The sequence below is a fragment of the Centropristis striata genome, chromosome 16, assembly GCF_030273125.1.
Source record: "Centropristis striata isolate RG_2023a ecotype Rhode Island chromosome 16, C.striata_1.0, whole genome shotgun sequence".
NCBI lineage: Eukaryota > Metazoa > Chordata > Actinopteri > Perciformes > Serranidae > Centropristis > Centropristis striata.
Window position 1 is genome coordinate 31,144,704 of NC_081532.1, and position 17,794 is coordinate 31,162,497.

At 42.2% G+C, this 17,794-nt stretch overlaps 1 protein-coding gene across 1 annotated transcript in view; it reads left to right on the forward strand.

Annotated features, from left to right (window-relative positions):
- The window catches only part of LOC131987769 (latent-transforming growth factor beta-binding protein 2-like), a 103,262-nt gene that overhangs the window by 9,403 nt on the left and 76,065 nt on the right, over positions 1-17,794 (forward strand). The window contains exon 3 of the mRNA XM_059352631.1: positions 6,923-7,184. Coding sequence (XP_059208614.1) covers positions 6,923-7,184 — 262 coding nt within the window. The remainder of the gene's footprint in view (positions 1-6,922; positions 7,185-17,794) is intronic.

Consider the following 17,794-nt stretch of genomic DNA (forward strand, 5'->3'; position numbering starts at 1 on the left):
ATGCTGATACATTTACCTACATTTGCTGAAGCTAATGTTGACTAGTGTCAGCGGTCATAGCGATGGAAGATTACAATGTCTGAAGTAATATCCTACATATGTGCTAATTCTGGAGCATTTTTGAATGAAAAAAATAAACTGACCACACTGTCCTCGTGTGGTCGCGAGGAACTCTGTGCTGAAGACAATGGGTCTGTGAGAGAGCCAGTGTGACAGCATGCAGAAAGTCACTGGAGAAGTTGAATATCAGATATCAGGTTTCAGCTCCCTTAGTGGATTGGTGTAAATTGCAGAGTGTTTGCAGATATTAGTAGTAGAGATGTCTTCCTTCTCTCAAACATAATGGAACAAATGGAACAAAACTCTTATTGTTTTCTCTTCTTTTCTTCTTTAACATATAGCACTCCTTTAGCAATGACAGTTAGCTCTTAAAGTTATGTACTTACTCGATTCCTATGGTCTATGTCTAGTACCATCAGGTTGAATGCACTTATTGTAAGTCGCTTTGGACAAAAGCGTCTGCTAAATGACATGTAATGTAATGTAATGTAATGTAACTAGATAGCCAAAATAGCCAAGAAATACATTTGAAAAAACTAAGCAGTGTCTCTTTCCATTAATTGTGACACACTTACTCAAGATAATGCACATAAATTGCTGTGAGCATTTTCATGTGGGGATGAAATTTGAAATAAAATATCAGGATTTTTTGGGGGTGAAATGTCCCTTTAATCTACAACATCTAATTGACTGCTGCTGAATTTCTATGATAGGCAAAAGTAATAGCTCACTACTTAATCACATTTTTTGCCATTTTTAAGCATTTTAAGGCATTCAGATTACAAAAAAAATGAAAAAGAAAGAAATGTTATTTTCCCAAAGGTTAAAAAAAGTGACCTAACATAGATGAGAACCAAGCCTCCTGAGCAGCGTCCTCAGTTTTACAAGAACGGGAGGAGGGTTTTTTTTAAATGCTGGTGCTTCTGGTGGCGTTATTGAGCTGGGGTTAAAGTTACTGCTGCACAGACAGCCCACAGAGTCCTTCTCAGCTTTATATGTCGTGTGTGGATTTGTGGGGGTTGCACAGTTCACAGTTCAGGGGCATAACACTCTTTTGGCAGCCCTGCAGAGAGTTATGGCCCATTAGACAGATCCTGTAATCAATACACACCCCATCAGCCCGAAACCCATCATTAACATAGATGCTGGACAGCTCGCTCTCAGTCTGTCTCTCCAAACCAGGAGTGCTGCTTTCTCCACTCCAGCTGGTGTGTCTGTTTGTAGGTTGCAATTGGGTCCTGTTTTGGCCTCCTGCGCCACATGTTTTTCTAATTGCTACCATAGACTAAAGTGTGGTGAAAATGATGTACTGCTCAGCGTCTGGACCTAGACATCTTCCGGTAGAGTTTCTTTTTTGTTTATTTGTCCGTCTTGCTTGATGAGCTGTTATAATACAGAAATAATGAAAGTAGAAAGTAGAAAAAACCCGGCCATGCAAAGCTGAAATGTATTACTCAATAACACTTGTTGGCTTCTCTTTTTTTTCATGCTGTTATGATGAAAAAAGTAGATGTGCTTGTGCAGAAACTAAGTCTTGAAAGTAAGGCTGGGCTTGATTGACACTTACAAAGCAACATTAACAACCAGTACCCCTCAAGTTCGGTCGCACACACGCTCGCTGAGGCCGCAGTGTTGTTAGGGGAGCCCATAGCCAACCATATATCATGGCCCCCTTCTGCTTTAAGACCATATGGAAGTTGTTGGGATGTGATCCCTCAGGAGGATGGGGTTTGTGGCTTTTTGGTGAACACCACGTCTCACAGAGTCAGCTTTACAAGTTGCGGGCGCACGCCCCCAGATCCAGATATCCTCCACAGAGCACCCCAGCATGTGGCTCATTAGAAGCTGAATGTGGGAGTTTGAGGGGTGCGGTGGAGGCATGATATAGCGTGGCTAAAAGTAATGTACACAGTGTCATGGGTCAGCTGTAGGTTAACAAAATCCCCCCACAGAGCTGAGGTGGGTTAGGAGAATAAGAGCTCCAACTACTGTATTGGACCGAAAAGCCCACACTGATTGAAAAATGTGCATCTATGACAGAGGCACCTTAATCTGGTGAAATATTACCCTTGTAAGATTTACCACAAAGAGAAAATAAAGGATCAGTCAAACAGTGTGAGGCTCCCCTTCCTTCTGGTTCTCATTAGAACAATAGGGAAGTTTGATTCAGATCTTTAGAGTTACAGTAATAGCAGTTTGTTTGTAGACAGCTAAGTTAGCATTTGGCAGGCCTGTAATGATAGCACTTGCACTGGCAACCATGTGGAAATCACATGTTGTAAAGAGATTAACACTCACTTGAAATGATTAGCATTGAGAGGCAATTGTATTAACTGCTCAATAGACCAATTCTTACTTCTTCAGTGGATAGCAAGTCCGGATGAGAGGTGAATTTTTAAGCTTCTCTCTCCCTGCTGCCTGCCACGGTCTTAAACACTTGACCTGTTTTGTGAGATCTGTCAGGTTCTGTGGTAACTCCTAAAAAGAGGCTCCTGCTGTCATCGCAGGGGATTTACCAAACTTCATATTCAGTCTCAGAATTTTTATAGTGGACTTGCCATGTCTAAGTCTAGCTTCTTGAAGAACAGCGACAGGTCGCTTCCTGGCTATTCTGATATTCTCTCGTGTAGTGCTTTTGCCTTCAGTCCAAGTGGCAACCTGCAGGCCTGTAAAGTGAAGTCAATGCGGAAGTGCCTTTAAACTGCATTCTTTCTTATGGCCAACAAGGGTTGGCAAAAAAAAAGTAAATTGTATGAAAGTCAATAGGAAAATGACCCTTCTTCTCTCCTGATTGATTATCTCAGTAAAGATTTTTCAAATGATTAAATGCTAGTTTCAAGTCTTCTTAACCCTCCTGTTATGTTCGTTTCTCATGACCAGCAATAATGTTCGTGGCTCAAGTGGACCCGGGGCCTTATCTAAAAGTGTCAGAAACTAAAAGATCCCAATAAACATTGTTTATATTTCATTTATAACTCCATTACTAGCCATTTCAATCAATATTTACTGCAATGGTGGTCTTTACATCTCACAGATCATGGTTTAATGAGGATAATTCACTATTTTTTAAAATAAAAAATGCATGTTTAAACTTTTTTATGTACATTGGAAGGATCTTTATATAAAATACAATGGTTTTACATGACATTGATTTTTAATTTTTAATTACACATTTTTTCTTTTTATGAAAAAATCCTTTTAACAATTTTTTTTATTTTTAAACTTTGAAATGGGTCAATTTGACCTGCAAACTTAACAGGAGGGTTAAAAGAAACAACATGGTGGCAGCCAAAATGCCAATCTTAAGGCTTATAAAACAAAGCCCACAAACCAATTGGTGTTGCATGGTGACTATGTCCATTATTTTAATACAGTCTGTGCTCCAGTCACTTGGTGGGTTTGTTGCTGGAGGGATTGTTTTAATAAAATCTGATGGTAGATCTGTTTTTTTAATTACTTTGGTCCTTTTAGTATTATCAAAACTAATTCCGATCAAAAAAGTATCAAGTTATCAAACCTTTTGACAACCTTAATACATACACACATTCTACCTACAGTGTTAAAGTGTTAATACTATTATCATCCAATCTGCTGGAAAATATTCAGAATTGCCCACACTGCAACAGCCAATTATAGGTAAATTGCTGCAACCATAATTTCTAATCCCACTTTCTCTTTCTTTCGTATTTCCCAACGTCCTGTCTCTGAGTGTTGAAAGGGCCTTTAGTCAAGCCTTTTGTCATATTCTACTAAATTCTAATCTCCGGAGCAGCTCCCAGCCTCTAAATCTCATAATGGCGCATAATGCGCTCAGCCTGTAGAGTCCTTCCCATGATTATTGCTATTATGCTTTCTTTTTCAATATTAATTTGAAAAAAAATGTCAAGTTACATCTGGTAGCACTGTTGACCAGTGTAAAGTGAGGAGATTTCTCTACATGTTTGAGTAATGTCAGAAATTGGTTTCAAATGGCCCCTTGCTGAATGAAAGGACTGTAAAGATTTGATGGGTTGTGTTACTGTGAGTCAGGAAGAGGGGAAGGTAGATCTCTGGTGGATTGTAACTGACTGGAAACAAGCTCTAAGTTGGAAATGAGAGTCCAGTGGAGGGGAGAATGAGAAATATACACGCACATGCAAACCTAAGCTTATAACAGGTAACACTAACCCGCTGGGGAAATTATGAACAATACTAAGCTCAATAAAGAACCTGCGATTACTTTAATATACATACAGAATTACTTTGCGATCAGCTCATGTCCAACCAAGAACTTTGACAATAGTAATAACTTAATTTGATAGTTTATATTATTAGAAAAGTGATGTTTAATCCCCAAGTGAATGCTATTTGTAAAAGGATGAATATTTGGATTAAACATAGCTGTCAGGCATTTCCTCCCTATGAAGCTTAAGTTTGACAAGACTGGAAGAAGAATAGACGCACTGAAATGTGGAGTTCAAGATATTTTAAGCCCAAAATAAGTGCTTTTTCCATATTAATAAAGTGTTTTATTACTGATTGGTCTGGATCAGCATGTTTGTTTGGAAGGTTCAAAGCTGCCAACTACACTGTAATAGTCTCCTCTTTTCAGATGAATGGATTTGGACACAATCTCCCAAAACTTGGCCATTCCTTCTTGGTCATAATTAAGGCTTAAGTGGCAATGCCAGGAATGTTTGCCATTTCTCCTCTCTTATTTCCGACGGATTCCCATTTTATTATTACTCTCGCAAAGTAATAATTGCAGCACATATTTGTGAAATGGATGGAATGTGAGCCAATTAGTTTTAATGATGTGCAAGACAAATCTGCATGACAGCAATTACTGCGACAATGTGTTCAACAGCCCAGAGGCAGCGCCCAGAGACAACACAGACGGGCAATGGCAGGTTATGTCTTGGCCAAGCAACAGGCTTCATGTGGGGCAAATGTCAGGCCCAGAGCCACTGACCTGTTCATCAGCACAGGTGACATGTTTGTCTGGCGTTGGTTCTGGGCCTCGCAGCTGAAAACGGGTGACATGATTGAACACATATTCCAAACGTAAGCCAGAACCTCCATTTCTTGAGTTATTTTTCTGCCCCGCGCTGTTTTGTTTCTCATTTCAATTCAGACGGTTTATTTAAAGAATGCAGTTTCACACATTACAGAGTCCTCCCCCTGCAGCATAATGTCACAGGAATCTGTGGCCTATTTGATCCACCGCTTCATCCCCAAACTTGAGGTTAAACAGACTCCGGACAAGGCGGTGGCACCCAGCCAGCCCGTACTTTAGTTAGATGATGGATTTAACTCCTTGCCAAACAGAGCTCAGGCAATTCCTATTTTATCCCATGATGGAAAATTTGGATCACATACCAAGTCGTACAACCACATTTCTCTAAATGTGTATGCTTCATCAAAAAAGGGGCTACATTTTCCTCAGAGTCGTTAAAACGTAATGCTTGAGTGATTTGCTTGGTCTAAATAAAATTTGCTTCTCCATAAAGAAGAAGAGAGTGATGATTGTCTGATATTTAATACTCAATTTGTTGTTTGTTTTGCTTACTATACCACAGGCTGACCATGCGTAATGCAGTGGTCTTTAAATTAGCACACATCATGATTTGAGAAAAGGAAAACACAGAGCTTGATTCATCTTTCTTTGTGGGTCTGTGAAAATGAAAGTCTGACGCTGCAGTTGTTACACAGTGCTGTCATGTTTCCTTCTGTCACTTTGGTTTGGAGCTCATGTCACCAGGAGCAGCAAGTTTTGAGATCCAGTGTGCTTTCACTCACAAGAAACATAAAGGGGCCCCAGAGTCTGAGCAGAACGGCAATAACAGGAAGCGTGCAGCAGGTAGAGCGCTGTTCGCACCCAGTGGGGCCCTTTTCGACTGCCAGCACTCCTCACTGCCAAGAGCTGTGGCAGCGTTCCTGCCTGCGATCCGTCAGTGTCCACAGCATCTGTGTCAATAGCATTCCATTGCCCTGTTGACAGAGCGCCGCTGTTTGCTTTAGCCACCACCGACCAGTGGCCTGATTTACTGTTTGAGGACAATGTCATAAATCCTCAAGTGCCGTCTATGACATACATTTGTGTCACAAGATCGAGAGCTTGTTTACTTTAAATTGTGTGCCGCCGGTCTTTCAGCGTGTGGAGTGCGGTGTGAGGATGTGGGGGTGGGCTTGTAGAATGACACAGATTATTTTTCCATGACCACTAAATGACCTCAGCACTGTGTATTTGCAGACTATCGATAAATATTATGCATACATTATTCATCTTTTAAATGCAGTAAGCCCCTTCAGATTTAGTTTGTTTTTTAAATAAAAGATACAGGCCATTGCTTTGATTAAGTGTCAGCTATTTACACTTGGCCTTCAGTTTTTCCTATTCACTCATTTTTTTTTTTTTTTTTTTTTACAGCCTTTTACTTTTATTACCTTTTTGAGCTTCCTGTGTTACAAAGAAAGCACACGTTGGATTCTAGATCAGTGATGAAAGATATTTTTAGGAAATCACTCTGTATAGAAACGCCCGCAGCACCACACTGAGCCATGAACCTGGAGTATAGGGTTTACCTCAGTGAGAAATTGGATAAGGATTTAATGTAAGTGATCATATACATTTAGACTAACAGGGCAGTTAAAGACTCAAGAGAAATTGAACCCGACAGCCCCTCCAGGCTCTCTGCTGAATGAAAAGGACATAGAGGGTTGAGAAGTGAAACTAATGGCCCCTTGATTGAATCAATTTAAAGTGAGCCCCAGTGTTGAGATCAGGGAAAGCCATTTCTGCTACTGCTCCTACATACAAGGGGGGCACATGCTCTAACATGACCTGCTGAGAACTTGATCTCCATCTGTGCTCTCTCTTCAGCTGACTGCCAGCCCCCCTGCCAGAACCGTGGCTCCTGCAGCCGGCCGCAGACCTGTGTGTGTCGCTCAGGCTTTCAGGGGCCCCGCTGTGAGGAGGTGGCTCCGGAGCAGGTGTACATCCGCGATGGAGGCACCCTGAGGAGAGTTCAACCCGGGACCAACCCCTTCCAGAGAGACCAACCACGGAGAAGGCCCTCAGAAAGGCAGGCCATTGATACCGCCAAGGTCCAGACTCCACGACCTGCGACCACCAGGCAGTCTGTGTAAGTGACTACCTCTTCTTATTATAGCCAGGAAGAGCCTCATAGCTTTGCCAAGTAAGGATCAGTCAGATAATAACAATTTAAGAGTCACACCAGAGAGTGGTGTCATAGGCCTAGTCCACACCTACACAATGTTCCATTCCATTGAAATGGATGGATAGAGCTGTTTTAAATGCTGTAGTAGCCAGGCCTTTATGCTCTTATAGTTTGCACTTTGCATGAGCAATTTTATAATGAACTTTTTTTGAGCACATCAAACTTTTTTATGGGGTTTATATCTCCCGATCCACATAAGGCCCTTTCATAGTGCCGTTTCATGCTGGGACATTAACAGCTCTGTAACGTCTCGCCTGCACTATGAACGCGCCAGAAGCGGTATGACGGGGTCAAATGATCCCACCAATTTTACTTCTTCAGAGGCAGTAACATAGGCAGAACATTGGTGGGCCTGTTGGAAGCGGGACCACTATGAATTGGCCATTCCGGCAAGGCAAAATATTTGACGTCACGCAAGACTTCTAACACACACCTCCCACTTGGTCCGACAGTCACTGAATCGCTGTTGAGCAGCTGCACAACAACTGCGGCCGCTGTAGCTAACTGTGCACAGTGTCCAGTGCTTGTTGTAAACAAATGGAGGTTGCTAACTGAACAATTACTGCTGCAACACATACACACTGTACTGCTACAGAGCTAACTGTGCTGCCTATTAGCACTGAACTACTGTGCAGCACTGCACACGTCACTGTAATCTCGTTCCATGATGCCGGACTGCACTATGGATGGGCACGAATATCACGCCTTCGTGGGATCACTATGAACGTCTTAAGGCAAAAAGCTGGCACAGATCTTATAGTGGGACATTTGAGGGACCGCACTATGAAAGGGCTTATAGTCTTTCCTGCTGACAGAGCAACCACAGAGAGAGATTTTGAACTGATGCCATGGCAAAGTGATCTACTAATGCATATCTAAGCAGTATTTATTTTGGCGGTGCTGGCTCTGAAAACCTTTATTTTTGTTAAATTTGGTGAACATATGTTAATATGCAGTATTTTGTGTTTTTTTTTCCTGAGATCTATTTGTTTTAGCTACCATTACTGTCACACAGGAAGGTTGCATGAAATCAAACTGATACACTGCGCTATTAGAAATTATTTAAACGCTCTTGAACAAACAGTAGTTCATTACGCTCCTGTTCGATGTTGGTTGTGTTTATCATTGCAATAAATCAAACCAGATGAACGGGTTCATATGTTAAATCTTTAATACACTCTAAGTTAAACAAATACTAAGTAAGGCAAGTAAGCATTTGCTGCCATTTGCTGCCATGCTTGAAAAGGTATTAAGGTGTATCTGTGAAATGTAGGAAAATATAACATGATTTAGCAGACAGGAGTATTAACCCATGCTGTTTGCTATGAAAACAGAGCTGGGAGATTATATTTTCTTTAGGCTTTCACTTTGTTCTTTGATTTATTGGAATAACTGTGACCATAATGTATCCAACTAATAATTGCTCAGACGAAGGTCTCTTTCAGTGCATTCAGCAAACTCTCCAAAGACTGCTAATCAGACAGGCCTAATAGTTTCTTGGCTTGAACGTCTGACTGTTTTAGTTCCAGTCTTGTTGGAAATAACTTTTTGGTTTGATTAATCACTTTACCATGGCTAGAACTATATTCTTGATCAAGAACATTGGAAGGAAATAATTGTTTCCGGGAAGAATTTTGACGGATCGTTATTGCTTACAGGTTCAGACTTATCTTGTCAAATTATGCTCTATTTTGGATTCAGGCCCAGTGCTTTTCTAATCCACACGCAGTCGGTTAAAGTGCCATAATTTGTTTGGGCACTGAGGTCATCATTCACTTTTTAGCCAGTTTGTCATCTGGGTAATTCCTCTCCACCAAACCACTTAAACATTCTCAATTAAATCTGACATTTATGGTGCTCCGCGTGCTAATTGTGAGGGTCTTGTGTCATTCTGTGCTCTTGCTGGTGTTATGGAATTATGCTGGCCGAGCCATCCACATGTTTGTGGTAGCTCGACGAAACTCGACTAAATGTTTTGGCAGATGGTTCATAAAAGAGTTTTTTGTACATCCTCCTTCCCAAAACGATTATCTTGGAGTCGTAGTAAATCTTCTAATCAATACAAGACCTTTGAGGACTGCACAGTTGCTATGCATATGTTGTCTTTGTTCTTGACTCAGAGGACATTTTTGCTCCGTGAGTCATGGATCTGGGTCAAATAGAAAGAGACAAGGCTGCAGGTTCAACATTGTAGGAAGCAGACAGTGTTCCTGAGTCACAAATGCCCCTACTATAACTGCCGAAGCTGACTAAGAGGTGCTGTTAAGTTCATGATGATCCATTTCCCTCTGGTGGACTGCAACATTTCCAGGCAGGCAGCTCAGACTAATCTAATTATTAGCTTTTGTAACTAACAGATTTTTCTGAAATGTGCAGGGCAGAAGAAAAGTTTCTGCCAAACTTGTAAAATGTCTCCCTTTAAACATTAGTCAAATAATTATTTGAATAATCTACCCTCTTTCATTAGTACTTCCTGGAGGCTATTTGGGTGCTTGTGTAATTCACATTGAAAACTCAGCCCTGGTGAACTGCTGCAATTGTTCCGCATTCTCTCGGCTCAGAATTATCTTTTCGGGGTGGAACCGTGTTCCCCCCGGAGAAGTGGTGGATGCAAGTCTTGGTTTCATATATCAGGCTGAGGTTCCACTGTTTCCAAAGCCAGGAAAGCACGAGCAACGTGAGGTCATAGAGAGTGAGATTCAGATGCCAAAGCTCAATTAAGGAGTAAGAAGAGGAGCGAGGATGACTGATAGATCATGTTGGTCTTGCCCCCTCTAATATACTGAGGGAGCACAGGCCAGTCCGTACATGCAGCACCCAGCCGGTGTCCTTTCATTTTTCCCTACTAGAGAAGGTGTGAGGTACTATATATGTCTTTCTTGGAGCGGACTTGGCTTATTATGTCAGCAGCACCCTGTTACTGACCCAGCCTGTCAAGTGGCGCCAAGAACAAGAAATAGTGTGGAGAAGGAATGAGACAGACAAGGAGGGAGGGAACAAAAACAGTGATAATCAGAGAAAACATCAATTAGAAGGAGAAAAAGTAATCTGTTCAGCTGAGCAAGGTAAATTGATCAGGACAAATGAATTTCTGCTCCTCAGACCTGCAGCTTGACCTCACTTCTTACTGTCAGCACTGGTGCACAGCTATGAAACCCCACTGTGTGCACATGTCAGCAGGCGGCAGACGGGGAAAGTGTAGTGTCTGCGGTCAATTTTTTGGTTTGAGAGGTTTGTCAACATCTGGGTGAGGATGATGCTTAACTCAATTTTCAGCAGGCCAGCACCTCAAGCTTGTGCGGCTAGACACAGGCTTTACGATAAGGCATTGAGCAACCAAGAACATTTTGTGGTCTGGTTAGTCTGGCGGTCTGGAGTTTTTACTGAACTATTCACTCAATAACCAAATAAGGAAGATTTGAACATTTTCCCATTGTCCCCATACCTACCAGTAAAAGAGTTGCTGTGTTAACTTAAAGTGTCTTTTAGTACAACCGAATGTAAACAAAATATTTCTTTGGTGACCTAAATGTTATAGTTAACTCTTATGAACTGAAAAACACAAGAGGGTCAAAGTTCTGAGATGAAAACATAGAAATGAACACAGTGTGTCCTGCCTGGTAAGGTCTTGCCAGCCACAAAGTATATTAAAACCATTGCACCACCTAAGGCAGTAAATCAAATGAGAATTTTAGTCATTTTCTCATAGACTTCTATACAATCTTACTTCTTTTGTACAGCCAGTGGAGTTGCCCACTGCTGGTCATTAGAAAGAATGCAGGTTTAAGGCAGTTCCACATTGGCTTCACTTTTCAGAACCAAAATACAAAATGTGGAAACAACTCTTCTATAATGAAGAGTCATCAAGATCAAACCATAGACTGTTTATAAATAATGGATGTAGTCATTGTTCCGTCACCCGTTGGTTTGTGGACTGCCCGCTTGAAGCATCGAGTTCGTCCTTATGGCTGTCACCATCTAGCTTTACATCCATTGCCATCTTTGTTTTTTGAAACCAGGAGAGAGCATATTTGGACCGGGGAGGCACGAGGACAGGTGAATCTAAAATAAACTCTTAATGCTAAAGCAAATGTACGTTACTTACCAGAAAAACTGAACAGCCAACTCCTTGGAGTGTCTTTTAGTACAACCCAATGCCAAACAAGACATTTTTAAATGACCAAATATTCAAATAAACCTTCATGAAATGAAAAAAACACGGTGAAAGGGTCAAAGTTCTGAGACAAAACCACGCCAAACACGTTCACAGCTGTTTAGATGTACACAGTGCCGTGGATACACATTGTTTTGCTTTGCTTCTGTCCTGATGACAGCTCATTGATGGGACCATTATTTACACAGTTAACATCATAATGTAATGCGTAGGTAATAAATCAAGTGAGAAGTAGTCTCATTTAACGTTTACATTTACATGTAGTCATTTAGCAGACGATTTTATCCAAAGCAACTTCCAGGAAAAAAGGGGAACAATCAAGGTATAGTGTAAGACCCGTTAGTGCAGCAATAAGTGCTAGTGACAATTCTTTAAGGAGTAGAATTGTCGTGTGGTGCTAGGAGAGAAGGTACTCTATGAAGAGCTGGGTCTTAAGGAGTTTATTGGGTGGAGAGGGATGCCCCTGCTCTGGTAGGAACTGGTAGTACGTTCCACCAGCAGGGAACAAGAAATGCAAACAGTCTTGATTGTCTTGGACAAACAGGTGGCAGAGCCAGGCGCCGTTCATTGGAAGAGCTCAATAGTCGTGAGGTAGCATATACCTGTATAAGGGTGTTCAAGTAGCTGGGTGCAGTACCGGAGACAACCTTATAGGCAGCATTAGAGATTTGAATTTGATGCGGCTGCAACAAGTAGCCAGTGGAGCTCAATGAGCAGCGGTGTGACATGTGACCTTTTTGGCTGGTTGTAGACCAGGAGCACCGCTGTGTTCTGAATCATCTGAAGGGGTTTTACTGTGCAGGCTGGCAGGCCTGTCAGGAGGGTGTTGAAGTAGCCAAGTTTTGAGATGATGACAGCTTGTGTCAAGAGTTGAGCGGCATGTTGAGTTAGGTAAGGCCTGATTTTTCTGATGTTGTAAAGTGCAAAGCGGCATGACTGGGCAACATAGGTGACATGACTGGAAAAGGTCAGTTGGTCATCAATCATCACTTCTAAGTTTCTCACTTGTATTGAGATAGATAGGACTTTGTATTGAGATACATTGGACCGGAGTTCTTTTGCAACTGCTGCTGGTGACCCCTGTTGGAATTTTGAAATATTGCAGGCTTAAGGCACTTCTGGGTTTGCTTACTGCTCAGACCGGGAGGTTGCCGCCTGGGTCAAACATTAAGATACTTGGATATCCTGCCCAGGCTAGCAGCTGAGCTAACTGTCCACCATACTCAAATGAAATTTCTCTCTGACAAACTCTAACATTAACTGCCATGTTGTCAGTCTTGTGTGGGCACAGCTCCCTTCCGAAATGTTATTTTAGGGAATAAACCGTTTCCTGACTAGTCCAACTGAATGAATCCAGCACATTTATGATGGACAGCCTAAGAATAAAAGTCTAGTTGGGATGGACAAAACATATGAGGAGGACCTGAGAATACAACTCCATACCTCTTCTTGTATTCCAGTCTCCAGTCCCCCACCTCTCCTCTGACCATTTCAACTGTTTCCCAAATGTCCCAGCTGCCTGTTCTGTGGGATAAAAACTGTAAAATTTAAAATAGGTACATCCTATATGCAGCTGGCAAACAAATATCTGTTTCCTTCTCTGACCAAATGCATTTCACTGTAAACCAGTGTTTCCTGTGAGCGCTGTGCTCAGCAGTAGTGAGAGGCTTGTCCCTGTCAGCACGAGATCCTGTAGATCACAGCAAGTCTGTCAACTCCCAGTATAAAGGCCAGGGCCAGTGGTGAACTAAGCTGGAACTGTGATAACGCACAGAGGACGTATTCAGCACCTCCTATGAGTCCTCCATATCAACTCCATACCCCCACCATTCTCTGACATCAGTCCTCTGCAGGAAACAGAACAGGGCAGAGCAGGATGTGTGTGCAGTAAGAAGGTCATCCCTCCAAAGGTCATCGCTCTCTGGTCTCTGTTACATAATCAGACTAAGGACAGCTGGCAACAGCTACCTGGATAACAGAGCTGGATAATGATACTGCATACAATAAAAAAATTGTGTTAAACTTTTGATAACTTTGACATAGTGGATTCTTCTACCCCGCCATGGTGAATGGACAATGGAGAAGGAATTGTGGAGTCTGCAGTCAGGGACTTTTTAGGTTTTGATGTAACGAAACTGCATCATTCCCACATGGCAATCTGGTTTGATGAGTCGCTACCACAGTTTATTTCTTAGAGCTTTGACCACTTTCACAGTCTATTAATTGTAACATTTTGGTCGCCTTAAAATGTCTTGTTCTTGTTCAGTTGTACTAAAAAACACTCTAAGGTGGTTCTCACCCTAGGGTTTGGACTCCCATGGGGATTACTAGCCCTTTTCGAGTTCCAGGGCCGGTGCCTAATCTGGAACCAGTTCCTCACTTTGCGACAGCCAAAGAACTGACTCTCGGCCAGGAAAACTGGTTCCAGAGCGGCACCAACTGTTAACGCTTAACTCAACCACTTAAATTAGGCGCTGGGGGCGGGTGACTAACAACACCAAATAAAACGTGTATCATTCATTTCATTTTATTTGTTTAACTGCAATGTAATGGATATGGGCTAGTGTTATCTTACAATAAAGTCTAACATTAACATTTTACGTCCGGTGTTTATAACAACGTAATTGCCATAGTAAAAGTACAGGTGTATACAGTGACGTAATGACTTGGCTCTCGAGCCTGTGGAAAAGCAAACAGGTTCTGAGACGATTTGTAAGTTGAAAAGCAACTGGGAACTAGCACCAGCACCAACCCAGCACTAGAACTAGGTTTGCGTTGTGGGCTTGACAGACATTTGTAGAGGAAAAATAAAACATTTAGACTGGGGAGTGTTAAAGTGTGCTTAATTTTTATAATCAGATGTCTTGTAACACAGAGAGGGTGCTGCTCTGGTGGATTAGGGGGACATAAAAAGTCAGTAAAAACATCAACAATCGAATGTGATTGGATAAACACATTGAAAAAACGGCTATCTGCTAGCTGTTAAAAGTAATAAAAAAAAAACCTGAAAGCTGTCATCACAAGTTAATATTGTTCCCTTTTCGCTCCAGAAAAGCCAAAATGGCAACAAGATGGTGAGGGCTGAAAAATACCAAACTCAGACAATGGTATCAGCAGATGTCTGAGTTGCGGTATTGAATTTGAAGGAAGAACATTGGAACCGTGTTCATCACCACTTGTTTTTAATTTCAAATGTTTCAAATTTAATTACAACCAATCATTGTCCTGGCCCGTTAAAGTAATTGCTCTATACAAAGCACATTTGCTTCAGGGATGATTACAGATTTGGTCACACCCAGTAACATATTGGGATTTTGAAGAAAAACAAAAACACCAGAGCAGAAAGACCCTTAAGAGGGTGATGCATACAGCTTTCTCTGCATTAACTGTTATGCTTATATTAGCCCCACCGTTCGCCTGGTGACTAATAGGGCTGGCGGTTATGTGGCTTGTTGACTCAAGGCTTAGCACATAGCCACACAGCCGTTTCTCAGAGGAAACTGTGGTCATAGTGGGAGTTCTCCATGTTAATCATGGATCACTGGTTGCTTTCACTCCCACTCCAGACAAACCACACCACCAGCACCGACGGGAGCCACCATCACAATAAAAAATCCTTGAGGTGACCTCAGCACCTGTAGAGAAATATTGTTTTACTATCACCACCAATGTTCTTGTTGTAATGGGAACTGAAGAATCTGAGCTATCATGTGTAACAGAGCTCAGATAAAATATGATCATAAACATTGAAAGGCAGGCGTGGAAATTCGCTCAACAAGGTTCTCATAACTCAGTTGAGAGGATAATAATTTAAGTAGCACAACTCCCAAAGTAGCTCTCCATCTCAGAATACTTTTGATGCTTTTGACTTTGATCAGATATGTGTGTTCTTAAGTCTTAAATATATATCTAAACACACAGCCTGGGAAAGTTTTCCTACTGTACCACCTGGCAGTCTGCTTAGCTGCTTGAAGAGGACGTGTTCAGAATCATCCTCTTGTCTCTCTTTTCGACTGCTGCCAAAAAAGAGGAGGCCTACAGACGGGGATTCAGGCAGAACTAGAGAAGAGGGGTAAAGTGCAGGGTAATTCCCACAGGTTGTATGTGCTGCTCTCTCTTGAATAGTGCTCTCTCTTGCTTCTAAACCAGGCATATGACAGTGTGTCTCGTGCTGTGATTTGTATCCCTCTGTGGGTAGCCTAGGAATGAACTTCTACGGGGTCTGCATGCTGGTGCTACTAGCTTTACCTTTGCCCTGACCCTAGACCCTAGTGTGTTTTCACTTGCGATATGAATGGGATAGAGCTTTCCGGAGCATGGCTGGACATCCTCTGCCACGGTTTTGTGGTGTTGGGGGGGTGTTGTGTACCTCTGTGCTACTGTGCAGACTCAGCTGTGGAGGCCAGCCTGTCCTCAGGTGAACTTTCCACATAACATGTTAAAAAAAAGCGTGGACATTTTTCAATTTTGCATAACATATGGTGTTGGTAAATGAACTAAGATTGATTTAGCATATGTTGTGTAATATGTGTGTCTAAATGCAAAGTAGATTTTTGAATGTGAGCGAGCTTAACACACAATGACATTAACCGAGCCAGGCCAGGAAGAGTTGATGTGTTTCTTTCTACAAACACGGAGCCAAACGAGTCCCATGAGTGTTTGGCTTCCTGCTAGGCCAGAGGGAACAAAGGACCATAGAGAACTCAGCACTCAGCGTGGGACAGATATGTCTTTCTCTCTCTCCATCCTAACTCTCCAAAGCCCCATCTGAAACACGCTCTCTGGGCCGCTGTGCCAGGAGGGCTCACCGTCTGCAGCCAAATCCTTCTCATCAAGCAGGCCTGTGCAGATGCAGCTGTCGGAGGGACAAATACTGTACAGCAGTTATAGGAAGAGGGGCGTCTATGCCAGAATGCGGTCCGGCCTCCAGCTCCGGAGCCGAGGCAGATGGAGAGCGCATCAATCAGGTTCATCTCCCAGATATGGGGCATGGTGTTGAAAGCGTGAATGAGCAGTGTGGAACTACTTAATCCAGTCAGATGTCAGTAGGGTTCCTGCAGGGTCGAGTGCTGGAGGAGACCTCCAAAAGTGGTAAACATATATCCACACACATTATATCCAGACATCAAAACTTTATGTTGGCCTTCTTCATGTCTGGTAAAGTTTTTTATTGTTCCAGATCAGGAACCCCTCTTTGGCCTGCTGTCAGAGCAGTCTGACATGTGACACTGACCAGCATAGGCATAGCCTCCGTCAGCACTTTGTAATGGCTCTTCCTGCTGACCTGTCTTGTGGCATTTTACTAAGTGAATGATCAGAGCAACTACAATAAACTAAAGAGTATTGAATAGCCTTTCAGCTCACCACGTCTCCAGGCATTTTGATTCTGGCTCCTGAACCGCAGCAACCACACTGCTTTGCTTCCATTCAGAATCAGACCTTTTTTAATTTCTTTAAGCTTGAAAACCTCAAATTATAAACACTGAGGTGAAAACAGACAGGTTGGCACTGCTTCCGGCCCCCTGGAGAGGTAAAGGAAACTGTGTATTTCACAGCTTTTGGCCTGCGACCGAGTAGACGGCAGTAGTCATATCTTTGATCATGTAGTGTTTGGAAACCTCAATGAGGTCAGATTTACAGAAAATCTATTTTCATGCAGGCGGTAAGGGAAGTTATACCTATAAAATTATATGGAAGTTCACCTCTTCATTTGTCTGCGTAGCACTTATCCAAATAATAATAATAATACATAGTAATCCAAAAAAACGTTCTTTCTGACTCAGTCCAACCCCACTGTAATTCATTTCACCCAGGCTCTGGCTGCTACTAGCAGGATTCCTGGAAGGTCGTCCAGACAGAGAGAGCATGATTTAATCCAGCCTCAGTGGCTGGTGCGATAAGCCCTCAGACACACCCAGATTTTCACAAGGGGAAATATTCTGCCAGGACCAACAATTATCCAAGTCATAATGACTGGAGATCTTATCAAAGAGCGACTGGCTCTTAATTGCTCACTGATGTTTGGCCTTACGCAGCCACGTATATGAGAAGAACATGTTCTTGTTTCGGGAGAAATGGGCTTATCTTTAAAGCGCTGCACATGTTTCTGTGACTAGGTGTTTTCCTCTTATTCCTGGTTTTTAGTATGGGACATGTTGGACTACTGGCACTACTGGCAACGTTAAATCACATTTCCATGGAACATTCAGTCAAAATGTCATCATTTTGTATTTTTGGGGAAATCTGTTGAATTCTTCTGAGCTCCAGGAAATGACATTATTCATTCATTATTCATTGTTTCTGAGAATAAAATCTGTTGTTGTGTCAGTTTTGTATTTTA